A 20303-nucleotide genomic window follows, 5' to 3' on the forward strand; every position below is an offset into this window, starting at 1 on the left:
CCAGATCCTCCTAAGGCAGTGCTAGACGTTAAAGGGTCACACTACTCCCGAAAATGTCAATTCAAAAGCTGAGAGAACTAAACGTCACTCTTCATGTATTTTGTAGCCTTCTTTCGTTTCCCAGAGAAGGGTGTGCTGAGGAACCCCCCAACGCAAGGCGTGGAGGCAGAGCTGTCCGCCCCGACCCGCAGCCTTTGGACAGATACGGCCTCACAGCCCCGGCCTGGGCTTGAGGTATTTCGTTTTTCCTCAGCGAGGGGATTGCGGAAAGTCTGAGCTCGCCTAGGCGTTATTGCATAGAGAGTGAGGGGAACGTGAGGCTCAGAGGTGGAGTGATAGCAAAGCTGAAGGGTGGTTGACACAGAAGCCCAGAGTCCTCTGTCTCAACGTCCAGAGCGCACCCTGACGCCCAGCAACGTCTGGGTGTCTTTTGACCCATCTGCACGGAAGAGAGAACCCAAATTGCCTGTGAATTCTTAAGAGCCTCCCCTGACCCATCCCCTTATTTCCTTAGCAATAGTATGGTCGGTACCTTCCTCTCTTGGGTCACACCCCCTTCGCCCACCCCCACCACCACTCTCTTACCTAGGTTCCTTTATTCAGACACAAGAAACAATGCCAGCAGCGTGTATAAATATTGTGCTTTAATGAACTCCTTAAATAGAAATGTCACGACAAAAATATACAATTGGAAGAGACGGTGTCTCCCATACCCATGGAAAACTGTAAAGGAAGAAGTAGAAATCGGAATTACAGGAACAGCAAGAGGAGGTGAGAAGATGTAGGCCATCTTGTTGCCGCTGGTAAATGGTATCTCTGATCTCACAATTTACCAGCTCAGTATCCAAAATTTCCATCCAAAAGGGATGGCATTGCCCTGAAAAAAGGATGCGATCATATTCTGGATTGTTTTTGTTTGTTTTCGTTTCTTAATTCTTCAAATCACGAGAAACTATTTAAACCAAACAGGGCAGGGTAAGAGTTGGATAAGGTCAGCACCACCCATCTGCACTGGAAACTCAAGTCAGTGAGCTTGTTTAAGGGCTGGCGTATGAGAGCTGAGGCAGCAAGACCAGGTAAGAAAAATTGAAGGATTAGACAAAACTTTCCCTCACCCCAGACCACCCTCTGCCCTGCCCATGAGAAAGCCAGCAATTTCAACGGGACTGGGACATAATGGTATTTGGATTTCTTTTCTTGGAGTGATCCTCAGGAGGTATTCTTGGTGTCCATTTCCTTAATAACTCCTGAAGATGGGCTAGCTCAGCCTGAAGGCCAGAGATCGTGGGAGCTGAGAGTCCCATCTGGGGAGGGGGTGAAGAGAGGCAGAGAGGAATATTATTTTAGCTGCAGCTCTCTGCTCCTGGCATCCTTAATTCTCTTTCCCCCTCCAACTATGCCCTAGTTTCCACTTGATATTAGTCACAAGCAGTTTCCCCACACTCCCAGACCTATCCACTTTCATACCAACAAGAATGGTACCTCATTTCCCAGACCCCCAGCCCTTTCCCTTTCCAGCTCCTGGAAATATCTGGTTTCTCCTAGAACTTCTGGTTCAGCAGTCAGGCCCCTTCTCCCACTCCCAGTCCCTGTTTTTACTTCTCACCTGGACCTCAGGCCTTCCCCTCAGGTAGCAGCGTCTCCAGAGCCTGATTTGGGGTCCCAGATATCCAGGCAGCAGCAGCCCTGGGGGTAAAGGGCAAGCTCCCCAATGTGCGGGGAGCCCCCACTCCTGATCAGCCAGGCTTTCAGAGGAGATAGCAGGTCGAGGGAGCCAACGAGAAGAGACTGCCAGCAGGGAGGGACTGTCCCGCCAAGGACAGAGCTGATTCAAGGGGGTCAGGGCCCCTCTAGAGAAGAGCCACACGGAACTGGGGGGCCCAGGAACCATGAAGCTTGGCTAAGGAGGAAAGGGAAATCAACTGACAACCTAGAAAACTGATGACCCCAGTTTCCCCAAACTGGGTCAGGAAGGAATGTCCAGCTGCCACTCACTCAACACTGCACGTGTGATCAAACTACCAGCCTCCGCCCTAGAACTCTTTATCTGCTCTCCTTATTAGCCTTCAGACTAGGCCTCAGGACTGATTCAAGTTGATTTTAGGGAAACATAAAAATGTTTGCGTGAGACAGGAAGACTAATAAGGACGAGGAGGGCAAAAAAGATGCTTTATGTTGACTTTAGGATTTCTGTCTTCCTGGGGACAGTCAGGTACTATAAATGCCAGCTAACAGAAGAGGAGTGAGGACCTCAGACACTGTCTTTTCACTTCTCATCTAGTGGGATGAGCCTGTGAGAGAGTCAGAAGAATTTAGGAACTTTAGACACCTCACCTGCTGTCTAGGGAGCCATGAATCTGGGCAGTGTTCTGGGTCATAGCCAAGATTATGGAACTGTAGTATCTGTTCCTTGCTGTAGCGTAAGTCCCAGTCCCAGACAGATAGCTGTGGGTTAACAGAGTTCCCAGCTGGGGGCTGGGCGTACCCTGCAGTATAGACTTGGGTATAGGTGTTGAACTGGATAGAGGAAACAAGAAAAGGATGGTTAAACAAACAAAAATATAATAATCCTTCTCCCAAGTCTAGAGAGAAATCATGAAATTCTCATCTCTTAAGAATCAGATATAGGGTGAAAGTCCAGTCCTGAAAGTGAGCATCAACCTCCCCCTTTCCCAATCACAGACCTCACTTTGCATAATCAAGACTAAACTTCAGAGAGTAGTGGGGTTTTCTGGGGTTTTTTGGGGGGTGGGCGCACTGCACAGCTTGCGGGATCTCAGTTCCCCAGCCAGGGATTGAACCTCGGCCACGGGAGTGAAAGCCCAAAATCCTAACCAGTAGCCCACCAGGGAACTCCCAGAGAGTTCTTCTTAATGGGGGGAAAAAAAGACAAGTCAAAAATGGAACTCACTGACCTGTCCACTCTGCTTTCCACGCTCCCAGGGAGTGTCTCTCAAGAATGTAAGGGTATCAGGAACCCTGACGCTGTCATGAAGAGCAAGAAGGAAGAACTCAGAGAATTCAAACTCAGCTGGAGACTGCTGGAGGAGCTGCCAGACGCAATCAAGGAAGAGGAGAAACACTGGGGCCTGAGAAGAGGGAAATTAAGAGGTTGGAAGGGGTTATGGGGACCTGAATGGGGAGGATGACAAAATAACAGGGGATGAAGGGCACAGGAACAGAGGACACTGAGGAGGTCAGGGAGTGGAAATCTCAGTTGAGGTAGGGGGTTGTGGTCCCTCACTCATCTGGGTCTCCCTTCAAGCTTAGCCCAACCTCATAACCCTTTGGACCTAATTCACCTCCGATGGATTTTACTATTTAATTTTCTCATCCCCGTACTTCTTAATAATACTCTCCCAGTACCCTCCCCAAACATTCTCACCTCTTCACTGGCCCCAGTTCCCCCAAGTCGGGTCAGGAAAGGATGTCCAGCTGCCACCCACTCTCGCTGCACTAGTGATTGGAAGCCAAGCAGTGTCCGGGCTTCAGGGGCTGAAAGCAGCTGGACGAGTGAAGAGAGGAGGCCATTGAAATCACGATCACCGCGCTCTGGGTGATAAAGAGGGATAAGGGACAAAGAAGGAAGGCCAAGAAACTAGGGCAGAAGAGAGTGAGAAAAAGAAACATGGCAAGAGGAAGTGAGCAGCACAGAGGGGGAAAGTTTGGGGTAGGTAGGATTGAGAGGGCACATAAAAGTGAAGAGAAAACAAAGACTTTGAGTGATTCACTTCATACACTCCACCAAGATAGAAATACCCAGCTTCACATGTAGGAAGCAGAATCATAAATGTCCAACCAGCTTCCACATTTTCCTTCCCACCCCAACCCCAATCCCCATCCTCTGATGGAAGGACGGGAAGAGAGGGCTGAGAACCCCTCTGTTAGGGACCACAAGCTTAGTGGGGAGGGAGAAGTAGCACTGAAGGATGAGTTAGAGCTGATGGGTAGTTCCTAGCAAAACGAGAGGATGCTAGCACTGGGAGGGGACAAGGAAGCTTTATAGGTCTCCCTTCCTGAGCAGAATCCAGTCAGGTGAGTAAAGAGAAAAGGCAAGGAATGGAGTGGGTTGGCCCAAGAAACTCACCTTGAAGTACTACAGAGCGAACCCTGGATGTCACTAAGACTGAGATGTCACTGGCCTTTCGAAGACAAGACCTGGAGGAGTGGGTGAGGAAGAGAAGGGGAGAATAACAAGCCTGGAGGAAGGGAATGATGGGTCAGGGGATACAACAGAGACAGACTCCCAATTCATTCCCCCTCTCCTTCTAAGGAGAAACAAATAACAGTCTTCTTGGGGAACCAAGGAGAAGAGTTAATGGAAGACCATTTAGGAGTCAGAGGGAGTACCTGACGTAGTCCAACCATCGTGTTCCATCCAGAGCTGAGAGCCATTTATCCTCAGCCACAGCTGAATCTGAGAGAGAGTAGAGGAGTCAGAAGGGCAAAGAGATCAGGAGAACTGGGAGTTCAGGATCCAGAATTAAGAAGGGTTAATAATAAGTTGGGTAGTGGTTGGGTCTGGGGATAGGAATGAGAAGTAACTATAAATGGCTATGAGGTTTCTACAATTAAGTTGTGGCGATGGTTGTACAACATTGTAAATACAATGAAATGCATTGAATTGTACACTTAAGATGGGTGAAGGGTGAATTTTATGGTACATAAATTATATCTCAATGAAGCAGTTTTAAAAAAAAGAATATCTTGGGGTCAAAAAGACAGGAAATCAGTGAGTCTGTGGGAGATGGGAGTTGAGTAGAAAACTAAGGATCAGTGGGTTGAAGGGGTACTCATCCACAGCAGGCAAAAGGGTAGACCAGGTTAGGGTTAGCAGACCTAGAGATGGGGTAAGGGGTCAAAGTTTATCTCACCAGGTAGGCAGAGGGCCCTCAGCCTCAGGTGGGCAAGTTGGACGTCTGCAAGACTGGGGAGCTCATCCATAGTGTCTACCAGGACAACGTCTGAATGCCCAGCCTGGAGCATCGACTCCACTACTCTGGAGGGGAGAGAGTCAGAAAGTAAGGGAAGGTGTCTGCCCTGAATATCTAACGCTTGATTCTTCTCATCAAACCTCCCCTCACCTGATATCATCCTTGTTGGGGTCACTGGCTGTATAGAAGCCACCAGAGCGGAGAAGATCACTACCCCCAGGGTGATGCCAGGACAGGCGCTTCACGTGGATGAGAGAAGGATCATTGAGGGAGAAACTCCTAGCCCCACCCTACCCCTGCCCCCACACTGACCTCACAGGGATCCCCTCCCTCCACAATGACCCGTAACCTCCCATGACCCTCTAATTCCCAACCGTTACCCTCACCCTCACACTGACCGGTCCACGGCTCTGATGGAAGTGGCCAAATGCTCTCCTGACCTCACTGTCCAGAGTTCGGTTAGGGACCCAGAAGTAACGGGGGAGGCTGTGAAATTGAGAGTTATGTCACAGCTTGGCTCAGTGACCTCATTATAATGCAAACCTGTTATTACAAGGAAGCTGCTTAGGAGGGGATCATTCCAAGGGATCTCAAGTTTAGAGATCTAGGAGTTAAAGGGGATAGCTTTGCGGATGTCCTAGGAGGCTGGAGTTTGTGGGAAGTCCTAGTTTTAGAGGATCAGAGAAGTGTGGGAAGATTGAGGGGGCAGCAGGGGTTGGGTGGACTGGGGGATCACCTGGTGGCTACGTCGAACCTCTCGTTGACAGTGCTGACCCTCCAGCCCCTGGCCCCCTGCTTTTTCCGCTCAATCTCCCAGTCTTCTGATGTCTCCAAGAGGGGAATAGGTGGTTTTCTGGAACCAGAATTCTGGCCTAGGGCAGGAGGGAGGCACAGAGGAGGAGGAAGAGGAACCAGAGCCAGCTCAGCTCTTTTGCCTTCAGCCAGCTTCTGCTTTTTCAGACTCTCTACCCTTTCCTTATCCTAAAGCCCCCACACTCACCAGCCTTGCTCAGGGTTATCCCTGCATACTGTTGGGCTTGACTGTTCTGAGCTCTGGCTTGGACAATGGCCATGGTCACCTGTAGAAGAAAGGACATCCCATCCTTTGTCTCAGACTGAAGTGAAAAGAAGGAAATAGGGCTCATGTGTTGCTCCACTGTCTTTGCTGCCAATAGAGAAGAAAAGCGAAGACAATCCCTAACGAAGGGAGCTTCCACAGGTCATGGGGACTGGAGTCAGGGGAACACATTTAGGACCAGAGAATGACAGAATGGTAATTCTGGGAGGAATCTTGGGGATAATCTTATGCAACCCTTCCTGTTTTTCAAAGGAAGAAACTTGTCCGCAGTTACACTCCTGATAATTGGCAGAGCTGGGCTAGAATTCAGGCCTTTACTCTCATTATACTATCATTTTAGTCACTCCTTGAGAAGAGAAGCAGAGAAAATGATGAGAGGGATCTTGGGAGACAGGGGACTATTGGGAATTTCCAGGGAAAGGATGCCAAGGTTCTAAGGGGAAGAGGGGTCCTTGGGCTGGAGGCCTCTTACCTGAAAGGCCTGTGGCTCTAGTCCTCCAGCCTCAAAACCAACTCTGAGTAGCCGGAAGTCTTGGCCATGAATCAGAATCTCCTCAGGGATAAATTTAAGCAGGGACCCTGGACGGAGGAGCTGGACTCGGGACAGGCCATTCACTGAAGTCAAGAGAGAGTGGAGTGAAGTAAGTCAGAAAGAGAAAAACAAATACCGTATGCTAACACACACATATATATATGGAATCTAAGAAAAAAAAAAAGGAACCTAGGGGTAAGATGGGAATAAAGACACAGACCTACTAGAGAATGGACTTGAGGATATGGGGAGGGGGAAGGGTAAGCTGTGACAAAGTGAGAGTGGCGTGGACATATATACACTACCAAACGTAAAATAGATAGCTAGTGGGAAGCAGCCGCATAGCACAGGGAGATCAGCTCAGTGGTTTGTGACCACCTAGAGGGGTGGGATAGGGAGTGTGGGAGGGAGGGAGAGGCAAGAGGGAAGAGATATGGGAACATATATATATGTATAACTGATTCACTTTGTTATAAAGCAGAAACTAACACACCATTGTAAAGCAATTATACTCCAATAAAGATGTTAAAAAAAAAAAAAAGAGGTAGAGAGCGGTACAGCCATGGATCAGGGTCCCTCTAGGAGGAACTCTTCCAGCCCATCCCACTCCATCCACTCAGGCTGTCCTCTGAAAATAAAGGAAGGATGAGGAGGGGTTCCGATACTCCCAGTGAGCCCCTTCACCAAGCTCCCACACTTACCAGCCTCTAATCGCCCAATGTTGGCCAGGGAAAAATCATACTCACTGCTCAGGGGAGTCTCCTAGAGGAAGCACATGAACTGATGCTAAAGACATCTGAAGTCTCATTCTTTGTCCTACCTTGGCAGCCCTAACCTCCCTAGAGATGGTCCCCATGGACAATCCCTGATACTCTCAGAAGACAGCCCTTAAGCATAACTCTCACTGTCTCACTTCCTGTAATGTTTGTCTACATCTTCTAGACTCCCCTACCCACTTCCCACTAGTTGTCCTTTGCACTGCCCTAACCTTCTCACCTCACTCCGCTGCCATCCACAGGGCTGGAAGGTGACCCTCAGGTTGCTGCAGATCAGGGTTCCAGGCAGTTCAGGTTCCAACCCTTTCCTCACCCCTGGGGCCCATGCTAGGATCTGCTCCCCTGCAGGGCAAGAAGGGAAGCCAGGTTATGACTGTTCCCAGTACTGCCCACACTTGTATACACCCACTCCTCTCAGACAGGAGGATCTAAAGAGGGAAGATTAAGATCCTCCCCTAACCCCACTAGAATGAAAGCTTAGGAGGAGAGAATTTATATTCTTTTACTCTAGAGCCTAGAAAGTGCCTGGGACATAGTAGGCACTCAAATATTTATTGAATAAGTAAATGAGAAGAGGAGTAACAGGGTCAAGAAAACAGAGGGACCATCAAGGTCCAAGCTCCCAGCCAGCCCTGGACAGAGAAGAGAGCAAACCTCAGGCAGAAGCACTTTGAGCCAGGAGAGGAGTACAGAGGTACCTTTGGTGAGGTTTGAAACAAGGTCTGAGGAGCATGAAATTTGGAGGAGTCTTTGGAGATCAGAAGTATTGGAAGGGCATTATTACCTGGGAGGCATCCAGAGGCCAGGCAGCTGCCAAGCTGATGACTCCTGGGCTCTGGCATCCCACTCCCCTGGACAGACTTTGGTCCAGAGAGCTGCGAAGGGTGTAGGGTTAATCCCTAGGCCTCTCCAATCCTGGGGTCTGGGGTTACTTCAGCAACCACCTCTGGAGGCCTACACTCAGACACTCAGGATAAACTGAGATCAGTGGCTGTGGGGAGCTCAGCACGGGGCGGGGTGGGGGGGGAGGGGGTTGGCAGGTAGTTAAGGGAGGGGCTGGTTAATGGGTAATGAGACAATGAACTTGAAACTGCAAAAAAGACCAAGCTCCATCAACTGAGGAGGTCTCCTCCTCTAGATCCTTTTCTTCCCTCTTTCTCCACAAGATCCCCATTCACACCCTCTTGCCAGTGCCCCCCTCGCGCAAGCCCGTTTCCTCTCCTTACCCCCATCTCTGGCTCCTCCTTCTGGGGGGTGACGTTGAAACTCTGGCCCCGGCCCCCCCACCACATTTCTCTGGCTCCATCCGGGGATGGAGCGGTCAAGGGTGGGAAACCTCGAGGATGCTCAAGCCCCTTGGGGAGAGGCTGAATCTTGTAGTTGGGAGGAGGGAAGTCAGGGAGAGGGGCAGGAGGAAGATTCAAGGGAAAGGAGCATTTGAGGTGCAAGGAGCACGCTTTGGGGTCTTTTGAAAGGTGTGTCCAGCCCAGCTAGAGAAGGCTCCTCGGAAACTTCAGTCGACTCTGGAGAGGGCGGGAGAGATGCCCAGCCCCTTAAAGGAGAATACACACAATTTTGGAAAAGTGGAGAGGAAGTGGAGGAGCCTAAGAAAGGTGAGGAAAAAATGGGGGAGTGAGAAAATACCCATATTCCCCGCTTTACCCCAAACCCAGATCCTATTGTCTTCCTGTTCATGAGCATTGGAGACTGTTTGAGGGGAGCAGTAGTGCCAAGTATTAAACTGGAATCATTGGGCCACTTCCCTGGACTCTCACTGATGGCTTCCCTGGGAAGCTGTTTTTGTTTTTTTGTCTTCTTAAAGGGGGTGGGGGTGGGGGAAATGTTAAAGTAGTGCAGACTTCCTTGCTGCCTCCCCTTACAGACCTAACAGAAGTGGTTGAGAAGAAATTTATTAATGGAAATTGGCCCTCAGGGTATTTTTGCCTGGGGAGGGAATTAGGGAGGGGGGTGAGTTAAAGTGTTTTTGTGTATCCTTCTCCAGAGAGCATGAAACATATCTCATGTGAAGGGTCCAGTGGAAAAGTAGGGAGAGAAATTGAAACATCTGCAGGATACAGACACAGGTACAGGTATGTTTACATGCAAGTTCTGGTGGTGGGGGTGGGAGGCTCAAGGAAAAGATCCACTTAATCACACACACACACACACACACACACACACACACACACAACCAGCTGGAAACTAGGGCCCATTCCAGGTATAGGAGCCCTCCCTCCAGCCCAGACATCAGATCTCCAAGTTAATGATTCATGTTAAGGACTTTGAAGGCTGAGGGTTGGAAACCTCTGTTAAGTGCAACAGTCCCATCCCCCCACCCTCCCCCTTGCAACCCAAGAAGCAAAGATGGGTGGGGAGGGCACTAGGAGGGAAGTAAAGGAACTGTAGGCAACGGTGACTGGGGGTAGGAATGCAAAACTCTAACTTTAGGTGTGAAAAAGACAGAAAATAAAATACAAAGTAATGAATTCACGAGCTGCTGTTTTATTGATTTTGAGTTTGTACAGAGGCAGCAATTCTTAGGTGGGGGCCCCAGTTTTCCAGTGACAACTCTCTCTTCCCCCCCACCAGCACACACACCCTTCCGGCCTCAGCTTTAAAAGTTCCCTGTCTTGGCTGCAACTGTGGAAATAGTGAAGATATTCTGAGGCAGGGAGTCAGTCTGGAACAGAGAGGCATACACCTGCTAGGAAGGTAGCCCAGAAGCCTGATTCTAGAAGTCTTAAAAGCTACCAAGCCCCGCCACCCCCACCTGCATTCCATCAGCCTCAATCTCTTGGGGGGAAGAAAATATTTCCCAAGGTCTGTGGCAATAGGAAGAGCTGTGTACCAGTTTAAAAATCCATGATCCACTTTCCTTCTCCCCACCACCCTTCATTCAAGAGCCTCATTCTATTCTTTAATACTTGAGGTGTAGGAGCAGCAGAGGAATATAGAGAAAAAACATCAGGGGAATGGTGGAAGGTCACAGGCAGAAAAAAGATGGGTGACTTGGATCAGCACCTCACCAGGAATGCAAAGGGGGCAGCAGCCGAGGGTTAAGTAACAGGAGGACCCCCCTCTGTCCATTCTACACACACCCAGTAGAGGTTTAGTGGATGAAAGGAAGGGTGAAGAGGCAAGGGGCTGTGTCAGATTTTTCCATTTTCAGAATCCTGGTCTGGTTGCAGGTTTGTGCCAGGAGTGAAGGCTGCTGGGAGGGGCAGCTAGAGGAAGGAGGTGGAGCTGAGTGACTCACAAGATGAGTCACAGATCCAGTTATAAGCACAGAAAAGAGGCCAAGGTCCTCCCCACCCCCACTCCTCTCTGCGCCACTGTCAGCCAGCTTCCCTTTCTCTTTTCTACTGCCCCTTACCCAAGTGGCCAGTGAAGGGAGGTGGCATGGAGAAAGTCTCCATAGGGGATGTCATGATATTTTGCTAGTCAACTTAAGTTCAGGGGGCAAAACAGCCTGTAATTTGCAGACCAGGTATCTACAAAGTGAAAGAGACAGACTGCCTACATGAGTCACGGAATCTGTTGTTGAAGGGCCTGGAGGGAAAAGGAAATTAGAAAAACTGGGGTGCAGGTGATTCCAGGCCGAGAAGGGGCTTCTGAGTCTGTCTTCTCACCTGTGGTTGTGTGTCTGGGGCACTGACTCCTTAGAGAAAGAAGAGAACAGAGTCCATAGGTGTCCGAGTAACTGGGGACAATTATCTTTGAACCTCCTTTATTGGGAAAGATAAAATGTGACTGGAACCTTGGACATGTGGCTGTTAAGAAAGTAGCAAGAATAGCAAAAGCTAGGTTCTCAGAATTCATTCAGAACCAGCTCCATTCTTTCCAGCTCAGTATCATTCTCAAATATGCAACAAAAAGTCATTGCTAATTTCTGTTGTGTTGGTCTGTGAGCTTTAGTTTCACTTGAGAAGAAACAGCCAACAGGAGAGGGAAGGAACTTCCCTCCAGGCCCTGTACAGCACTGAGTTAAACACCATCCGCACTCCATAAAGAGACTGAATCTTAAAAAAAAAAAACTTTTAATATAATCTTTTACTTTTGTTTTAGAATCCAGTGTGAGGGAAAAACGTTTGGTTAAATCTTGTAACTCTCAATAAAACCAGCATAGATTAAGGGAGGAATTTGGAGGCCTCTCCTATAGTATACTTGCTCCATCAGGGCTGAGATGGAGAACGTAGGGTGGAGGGGTAGCACTGTCTTAAATCAAAAGGGGAAAAATAAGAGCCCTGAAAAATCTTCCCTCTCCAATAAAAACCTCAGTAGGTACCCCAGTGCCTGGATTAAAGGAACTAGGTGCACTTATTTAAGCCTGAGAGATATCATCCCTCATCCAGGGTTGAGGGGTCTGCCTCCCCCCTTCACCCACACCCTCCTTAACTAAGGAATTTGGCTCATTTTGAGTGCACATCATGTACCCTTCTCCTCCCTTTTCCCCAACACAGTAATTGCATGAGCTTGCCTCTTCCACCCCCTCATCCTCCCCAAATACCATAAACCAACCAGAGTCTGTCTTCATTTTGCAGGCATTATTTTTTCACCACCCTCCCATTCCACAGCCCTCTCAAAGGATGAAGCAAAACAAACTTTACTCATCCCTATGGAAAAACATCCATTGCCTCAGGGTCCCTCATCTTTAGAATAGAGAGGGTGTTTTTTTTTTTTTAATGTGTCAATAGTTACCTTCCCAAATTAAAAAAAGAAATGTATTTCTTAATGAAAAAGCTAGAGGGCCTAAATAAAGCCCTATTTTACCATATTCACCCCTAGGCCACCCACGAGAATTTCCACCTTTTTTATTTGAAAAGAAGTCAAAAGCAATTGGGATCGATTCATTTATAAGTCAGAACAAAAGCAAACATGACACAAGGTTTCCGTTTTTGTTCATTTGTCCTCAGTTTTTCAAAACAAAAGTATTAACTAGAATCTAATAACAGGTCAAATCCAAACACAGCAGTCCAGTGGAGAATCAACTTTCCTGGTTTTATTCTCTGGGAAAGTCCCTGGTCTGTTTCCATTTCTATTGGTCCAGGCCAAAATCCTATGATATAGATGGATGCCTATGGGAAAGCTAGGTGAGCTATGCAAATTCTTGGTGTGGGTTTGAGCCACCTGTTGTTTGGGTGCATGTTAGGGGACGAAGTTCATAAGGTGGTGGTCTCACCAATGTTGTTCTAACCCCGGAAACAGGGTAAGGTGAGCAAGGCACTCACTTTGGGCACAAAATTTAAGGGGTGCCCCAAAACCCAGTAACCAAGATACTATTTTAACACAGTATATTTTGAAAATCGAAACTAATGTAAAAAAATCCACAATGACTAAAGTATCAAAATTTTAAATAAAGACAGGATTCAACCCGTACTTGCTCAATTCAGCGTTCCTACCCTCACTCTAACCCCAGTCCTGTTGGATTCTGTCTTCTTTAAGATTCTGATATTTTGCTTATCATGGATTTTTTGCATTAATTTTTAAAAATACTGCATTAAAACAGTATTTATCTTGATTACTAAGTTTTTGGTATCTCCTTAAGTTTTGAACCTGAGGGGCGTGCTTGTCTCACACTAGTCCCAGTCCTGCCCAGAAATATATACATACCCTCCACCCTCCTTTGGAACCTATCTCCTTTGACCTCATCTCATTGCTTCCTTAACACCAGGTTTGTTTTCAAATAAAAGCCTAAGAATTAACAGCCATGGAAATTATTAAGTCAACAATCAGATTTAGAAAATAAGTGACTTTTCAAGTTTGTTGAGGAGAAAGGAAACTTTCTAAATTGTGAGCAGTTCCAATGAATAGGACAGTCTTGGCTGGCTTTGTTACCAAGGGGGAGATGGGATGACAACTTTCCTGATTGGGCAGAAGCAACACAGGGCAAACATGAGTCCCCCTAACACACACACCCAGCCCATGTCTGCCTTGGATCAAATGTGGGGATTACATTCCACAGGATGGTTTATGAGTACATACCTCAAAAGAGAAATCCAAATACAGAAAAATAGCCCCAATTAACACTCTGGACACTTAAGTACACTTATTCCCCTTCCTCATATGCACCCAGGAGTGTATACAATTGCATAGTTGATTTTTTTCCCCCCCAGAAAAAAAAAATTTAAAGAAAAGGGAAAATTGGCCCAGGATAGGTCCTCCAGTTTAAAGCTCTTAGAAATGGTGCTGGCCAGAGCATAGGCTGTCCAGACTTGTGCTTTGTGCAAAATGCAAAGGAGCTCCCCGCTACTGTGTCCACAGACCCACTCCCACCCTCTGGGGAAAAGGATGGGGGAGGGCAGCGGGGGGGGGAGGGGGAACCCAAAGACAGATCAGCTCATTGGGAGTAATCTGTGATCTGTGGTTATAGTTCACTAAAATATATTTCTCTACCTTTTTATAAATTGCCCCTAACCCCTACCCCAAGTTTCAACATCAGTCCTATTATCAAAAATATCTCTTCTTACAAAGTATTTTTATTATTTTAATAAACTAACCACAGATTAAGGTCAGCTATGGCTTAACAAAAGAAGCCGGGACGTTAAGTTCATTCTCCAAAAGTAGAGAGGAAGGAGAAAGAATCACTTAAATAGGAGGAAAAAAAAAATTTTTTTAAAATGTTTTTGCTTGCTGGGGTCTTTTTGTTTCTTTTCTTTAAAAAAAAAAAAAAATTCCAAAAAATAAGTTGCTTTCTACAGAAACACAGCAGCAGAGGATGGTAGTGCTCCATTTAGGTTTTTGGTTTTGTTTGAAACAGTCTGGCCAAAAGTCTGTCCTCCTCCCACCCCTCTCCCAAGGCGCACTCAAACCCCAATATGTGGTTATTGCTAGTAGTTAAAAAAAGATCACCTCTGTACCAATTCACCTGGAGAAAATTCAACACACACAGCTGCTCTTCTCATCATTCTCTTGCCTTCCCCAGAGGGAACTTTTGTTGTTGTTGTTGTTTTTTAATAAAATTGAAGTCTTAAAAAAAAAAATCACAACCTTCTTAGCTCAGCCCTCAAAAAGGATGAGAAAAAGATAGGGGGCAATTGGCAATCTCCTCTCGAACTAGAAGGGATGACAGATAGCTGTTTAGAAGGAAATCAAACTCAAGAGGAAGAAGATTCCCCTTTTAAGTTTCTCCCTTTCCCATCTCACTAAACTGATTTAAGCCAGCCCCCTCCTAATAAGCATCCATAAGCACACGTTACTGCCTTGTCTTTCCAGATCCTTCAAGAGGAAAAATTTACCCAACACTAAATTTCTACCTTAATTCAACTCAACAGAAAATTTGACTAATTTCCCAGTTCCCTCCACACTCCCAACTCCACCACCATGTGCTTTTTTCCAACCTAAAAGAACTTTGGTCTGTTTTTTTCTTTTATTGACTGAGAACCTCCTTTGCCAGTTCCTCCCCCAGACTTCTGCCCACCTCCCCACCCTCACATCAAATCTTCCCTTACACTTTCCCTTAGGTCCTGGGATGGACCCAAGGGATTATGACACAGAATTACCATCTTTCCCCGCTTGTACCTCCTCAGTACCATTAAGTCAAGATGGGCAAAGGACCAGTAGAGCCCTTGAGGCACCACCATCCAGCCCTGACCTGCTCTTGCCAGCCTGGCAGCTCTCCAGAGCATACACACTTAAAAGTTTCTGGCCAGGTTCACACAAACATTACTGCATTTGCCCCATCAACATGGAGGCTGGGTCTTATGAGCCAATTAATTGAGATTAACTTTCTTTGTTTAGCCCCCTTGCCCTCCAGGGTTTCCCCATTCAGAACCTGTGCACCAGCAGCTCCCCACCCGGTTCACGTTCCCTTCTCCTCAGTTCTTCCCTGTAACAGCAGGAGCAGAAGTTGTTTGTCTCAGGGTGTCCATAGAAGCTGCAGTTCGGTTGTTTGCATTTGGTCTGGGTTGGGGGAAGCCCCCGGGGACCTCCAGCCCATCCATCTGGCTCAGGGGGCTCTCTGTAGCCGTTGCTATAGGAATCAGCCACGCGGAAGTGGGGTGGTAACAATGCACCCCTGTGAACTCCATCCTTGGAGTGACTGCCTGGCTCCAGAGAAGGGATGCTGTCCTGATGGGGGTAGGGTCGCCCAGGAGGGCACTGTCTGGGGAAGGTGGCATATGGTGGCAGGCCCCCCCCACATGGCCCCCCTGCCATCTGCCTCCGGGGCTCCTGGCAGTGGACTCCACCCCCAGAAGGTCGAGGGATAGTAAAGCCACCAGGGTAGCCAGTAGACAATGCCACCGCCTTGGACTCTGCTGGAGGGGCAGTCAGCAGCTCCTCCCCGCCATCTGGCTCTGGCTTTTTGGCTGGAGGAGGCCCACTCCCTACCCCTCCATTCATGATCTTCCTCTCTGCCTCCTTCTGCTTCTGCTCTGCCAGGAATCTCTCCTCAGCATCAGAAAGGTAGCGTTGGATCATCTCCTCCTGATATTGGTGACGGTGACCCATCTTCAGGGTTCCAACAAAAATAAACTTCCCCTCCCCTTGCATTGCAATCCTCAAAATGCTCAGGCTTTGCATCACCTCCTGGCTATACTTGCTCCCTCCATTACCAACAGACTCAGAGGTGGGCTTCTCAGTTACAGGCCCATCCCCAGCTGCCTCCTCTTTGCCACCCTTCCAACTCTTCAGTGAGTTTTTCTTCTTCTTCTCCAGTGTCTCAGTGCCACTGCTTACCCCCGACCCTGTTCCCATCCCTCCAGGCTTAGAACCCTTGCTGTGCATCAGGCCTCCCATGTTCTTCTTGAGCTTGCTGCCCAAGGTTTTGCCAAAGCTGCCCAGTTTGTTAGCCACAGAATCTGCTCTTTTCTTGTCCTTTTCCCGGTCTCGTTTTGACTTCTCTTTCCGCTTGCTGCCCTCATTGCTGGCAGAACTGCTGCCAACTGACTCCTTGTCTGATTCCCCAGACTCAGGAGTGGACCGGGGCTCATCTCCAGCTGAGGCTGTCGGGGACTCAGGCTGGGCCAGGGGAGCCTGGAAGAGACAAGAAAGTGGCTGACAGATATAGGATGGATAAACAACAAGGTCCTACTGTATAGCACAGAGAACTATATTCAATATCCTGTGATAAACCATAATGGAAAAGAATATTAAAAAAGAATGTGTATATGTGGATAACTGAGTCACTCTGCTGTACAGCAGAGATTGGCACCACATTGTAAATCAACTATACTTCAATAAAAAAAATTTTTTTTAATTAAAAAAAAAAAAAGAATGTGACTGACAGTTATCCCATTGGTCTGGGTTGAGGGAAGCCCCCAGGAACCTCCAGCCCATCCATCTGGCTCACGGGGCTCCCTGCAGCTGTTGCTATAGGAATTAGCCATGTGGAACAGGGGTGGTAACATCCCTATGAACTCCTTCCTTGGAGTGACTGCCTAGTTCCAGAGCAGGGTTGCTGTCATGACAGGGGAAGGGTCACCCAGGAGGGCACTGTCCTTCCCCAGCTCATCAGCTCTCCCATGAACCAGGGAAAGAGGTATCTAATATCTAACTTTTATCTCACCCCCTGCAATTTGATGCCCTTCTGTAATAAGGAGATACCAAAATGAAGCCTGGATTTTGCTCTTCTAGAACAATGAGCAACTATACAAATATATGGCCTCTGGGTGAGGAGGGAGAATATTCTATAGACACTAGAATGGCCTTTATTATAAATTTCTCTATGCCAAATTCTGCTCAAAATTAATCTCAAGGAAGTCTTGAATAACCACCCCAAGCCTTAACCATTCTGCATCCCCTCAAGTTCTAGACATTCAGCACTGGAGTCCATCAGTTGGCCCTTGCTCCTGTGTTCCTGTTCTATGGATATTAATGACATCCTCAGAACCTACTGTATCAGGAGCCCTTTAAGCTATTCTGTCTCCTCTGGTGCCCAACACAGAGGTCTATGTACAGAGGGCTTGGAACAAAGTAATAACAATCTCAAGTTCACCAAAAAGTTCAGAAAACTTTTCTTGAAGAATGTGTTTTAGTATCAGAAAGAAGAGCCTGGCCGGTGAGAAGATATAGAAAACAAAGGGCACTAACACGTAGAAAGGCAAGAAAAAGTGTCGTTTGGAATTTATCTGATATTTTCTAGTTACTCCTAACCTTGAATCATAAGCCACTACTCAGAAGAGACTCAGAAGGAACCACCACCAGATTTCCTTGTTCTCCCTGACATGAAAATGAGCACATGCAAGGGTGGGGTGGGAGAAGTCCTCACCTGTGCATCCGAGGACACTGGGATCCACTTCACATTCATGTAGCCATGCAGCAGATGCAATTTGACCTCTAGGGACAGGATTACACTGTGAAAAGGAGAAAAAAAGAATTTCAAAATACTGTGACCTTTAAAAAGCAGAGCAGTGTGATCCATTTGGGAGGTAGGGTGGGAGAGGGCTACATGGCTGGGAACTCAGACAGGGTTGAGTTTGAATTAGGGTTCCACCAATTACTAAGCTTTATGACCTTGAGCAAGTCACTTCAACCTCCCTGAAACTCAGGGAGGGGTTGATAATGGGTATAGATAATAATATCTATCCTGCAAGGTTGCTGTGAAGATTAAAATAGTGTTTGAAAAGGGCCCAGCACAGTGTCTGGAAACTAGGAAATACTTCCTAAATGGCAGCCACTATTATTGTTGTTGCTGTAAGTATTACTCAGAAGGAGCTTTTCATAATTAGGTGAGAACTATTTAAAAAGCCATAAACGCTGGGTTTTTAAATCAAACCGTCTCAGTTGGGTTCAGTTTTAGGAGCCCGAAGAAGGCGGCACTGGCTAAGAGGGAAGGGAGGAGCTTTTACATTCATAAGCTCTTATGGGAAGTTTGGAGGCAGGAGGAAGCCAACTTCTGGGAGGTGGCAGGGGGGCGGAGAACATATTTTTCTTGCTGTTTAAGTTCCAGAAAGGCAAAAGCCCAGACCAAACTGTTTTGGTCAGCTATTTAAAACCCTTCTCATTTGGGCTGGGAGAAGAAGTGTGATTTGATTATCTTGATTTTCTGATCACTGTTTTGGGGATTCTGCAAGAACACTCCTCATACTGTAAGGAGATCCCAGGATTCCCTTGTCTTTCACAGGGAGAAAAGGCAGCTGCAAGAGTCCTGGTGCCCAATCTGTCTCCCTCCTCTCCATCTTCCCAAAGACACTGGAACTAGGATGCGACTGTTTTTGCCTCTGAGCTGAGGAAAAGTCCCCAGGAGACGGACATCGGACATCATATGTGGAAGAGATCGCAGCTACAAAGCAGATAGAAAGGCTAGGCTTGCCTCACCTGGCCAATCGGACATTGTCATTGTCATCTTTGCCCCACTCCCAGCCCTTTCCAGGGTCCACAGCAAAGTGCAAGGGCAGCAGCTTATGCTCTGAATCTGTAAGTGGGATCACAGCTGGGAAGGAAAGAAACATGATCAAGGAGTCTCTTTGAGGAGAGAGGAAGGCAACTGAACACTGACTTCAGTGAAAAGGAGGCTGAACCATACCAAAGGTCTCTAACTGCAGTCACTTCTCAGTTCGTAATATGTGAATTACCTTAGCATTTAAAAACTTAACAGGCAGGTTTTCCCTTGTAACCCAGCACACAATTTAGGCCACTAATCTCCATGACTTCCCACCAGTCATCTAGCACCTATGATGTTCTTGCCAGTTAACGGAGATTCAGGGAATTCAAAGTCATTATCAAGACGAATATAGCAAAGCATCATTTGGAAGGTACTATGATCTTACTGTATTAGCTCTTTACTCCAGAGCAGGGAATACGGGCTGTGTTTTTCTCCAAACCTTTTTTCTTTTTTTAATTTTAAAACCTCTGTATATCTTATAGCTTAGTAAAACAGTATCAACATGCACTGTCTGAGCTTGCATGTCGCTTAATTCTTTGCTCCTACATTCTCTCTCATTTCAGTTTTACGAAGTGAAAATAAAGTGGACCAAAAGACACCAGAGACACAGACATTGCATTCCGCACCTTGTTCCTTGGCATTCTCCTTCTGTTCCATGGACACAAGTGCAGAAAAGTGGGCCTGATCGTAGGCGAGCACCAGAGGGGAACGGTGACACTGGCTGGCTGGAACCTCCAAGGGCAGATAGATTCCCCCAAAGGGAATAGGGGCAAATGCTGCAGGAAACCACGGAGATTATTATTAAGGCTATATTCTTGCCTAGTGGGAAATCCCTCCACCCCACTCTGCCAATTGAGCCCCCCCTCTCATTCCAACCCATGTTTAATAATTCTTTCCTAAGAAGCCACATCAATTAACCTCAGCTGCTTTACTCTGAATCTCATGAGAATTTCGCCTTGTTCTAATTTATACCTTGTTTTTTTCCTAAGGGTCTATATAACCCCTTTCCTGCCCTCCTTCCAGTGCTTAGCCCAAGGCTCTGCAAATAGGGCTGCTCAGGGTAGAGTGAGGACTGACTGACTCACCTTCCCCGCCAGAGTCCCTCAGCATGGTGTCTGCCACAACAACTATGGGCCTCCTAAGCACGTGGGCAAGGACGAAAACATGGAATTCTTCTAGGCTCTCATACACAGGCTCTTCTGAACTCTCCACCCTAGAGTTGCAGGAGGCGGGAGAGTGGAAGGGGTGCATGGCAGGGAGAGGGAAGAAAACAAAACAAAAGACCCATGAAGACCAGCTCTGCAAAGAGGAAAAAACAATGTCCCTTCCTTGTTTTCCAGTCTTAAGGCTGCCACACACACAGCTGATTACTTTATGCTACCATGGCTGTTTCTACTTCTGTTTCACAGATGGGGAAATACAAGAAAAGAAATATGAAGGTTCAAGAGTTAAAGTAGTGTTAGGAATTGGCACGTAATCCCTCTCTTAATACCCATCTTGTTCAACAACCGTCCCCAATTCTTTGTCCAGTAGCTCAGTGTACAGCTGTGTAGCTTCATCCTGCTTATCACTTTACGCACCACAACCACCCACACATCACACTCACCATGTCCTATCAAAAAAGGACAAAACAAAACACAACAGGAAAGAAACAAAAATC

General features: G+C 47.3%; 2 protein-coding genes across 3 annotated transcripts in view; both read right to left on the minus strand.

Moving 5' to 3' along the window:
• Positions 1–626: 626 nt before the first annotated feature.
• On the minus strand, positions 627–8774 carry MTMR11 (myotubularin related protein 11). 2 transcript variants are annotated; one of them, XM_065876728.1, is made up of 17 exons: positions 8547–8774; positions 8105–8195; positions 7541–7662; positions 7246–7306; positions 6485–6627; positions 5935–6013; positions 5671–5806; positions 5333–5420; positions 5085–5173; positions 4875–4999; positions 4351–4417; positions 4088–4158; positions 3386–3552; positions 2916–3089; positions 2335–2517; positions 1607–1900; positions 627–1304 (listed from the first exon to the last, which is right to left on the minus strand). In XM_065876728.1, the coding sequence occupies exons 1-17, from the start codon at positions 8610–8612 to the stop codon at positions 1158–1160; spliced, it is 2103 nt and encodes a 700-aa protein (XP_065732800.1). In that variant the 5' UTR covers positions 8613–8774; the 3' UTR covers positions 627–1157. The 2 variants fall into 2 exon arrangements, with proteins under 2 accessions (XP_065732800.1, XP_065732807.1); XM_065876735.1 differs by having other exon boundaries at positions 1158–1304; positions 8105–8180; positions 8547–8612.
• Positions 8775–15084: 6310 nt separating this feature from the next.
• OTUD7B (OTU deubiquitinase 7B) overlaps positions 15085–20303 on the minus strand; it is a 49065-nt gene continuing 43846 nt past the window's right edge. Inside the window, exons 8-12 of the mRNA XM_065881145.1 lie at positions 19729–19856; positions 19270–19419; positions 18577–18691; positions 17528–17612; positions 15085–16293 (exon numbers count right to left, since the gene is read on the minus strand). Of these exons, the coding sequence (XP_065737217.1) occupies positions 15085–16293; positions 17528–17612; positions 18577–18691; positions 19270–19419; positions 19729–19856 (1687 nt within the window). The remainder of the gene's footprint in view (positions 16294–17527; positions 17613–18576; positions 18692–19269; positions 19420–19728; positions 19857–20303) is intronic.

This window comes from Phocoena phocoena, chromosome 1 (assembly GCF_963924675.1).
Source record: "Phocoena phocoena chromosome 1, mPhoPho1.1, whole genome shotgun sequence".
Lineage (NCBI taxonomy): Eukaryota > Metazoa > Chordata > Mammalia > Artiodactyla > Phocoenidae > Phocoena > Phocoena phocoena.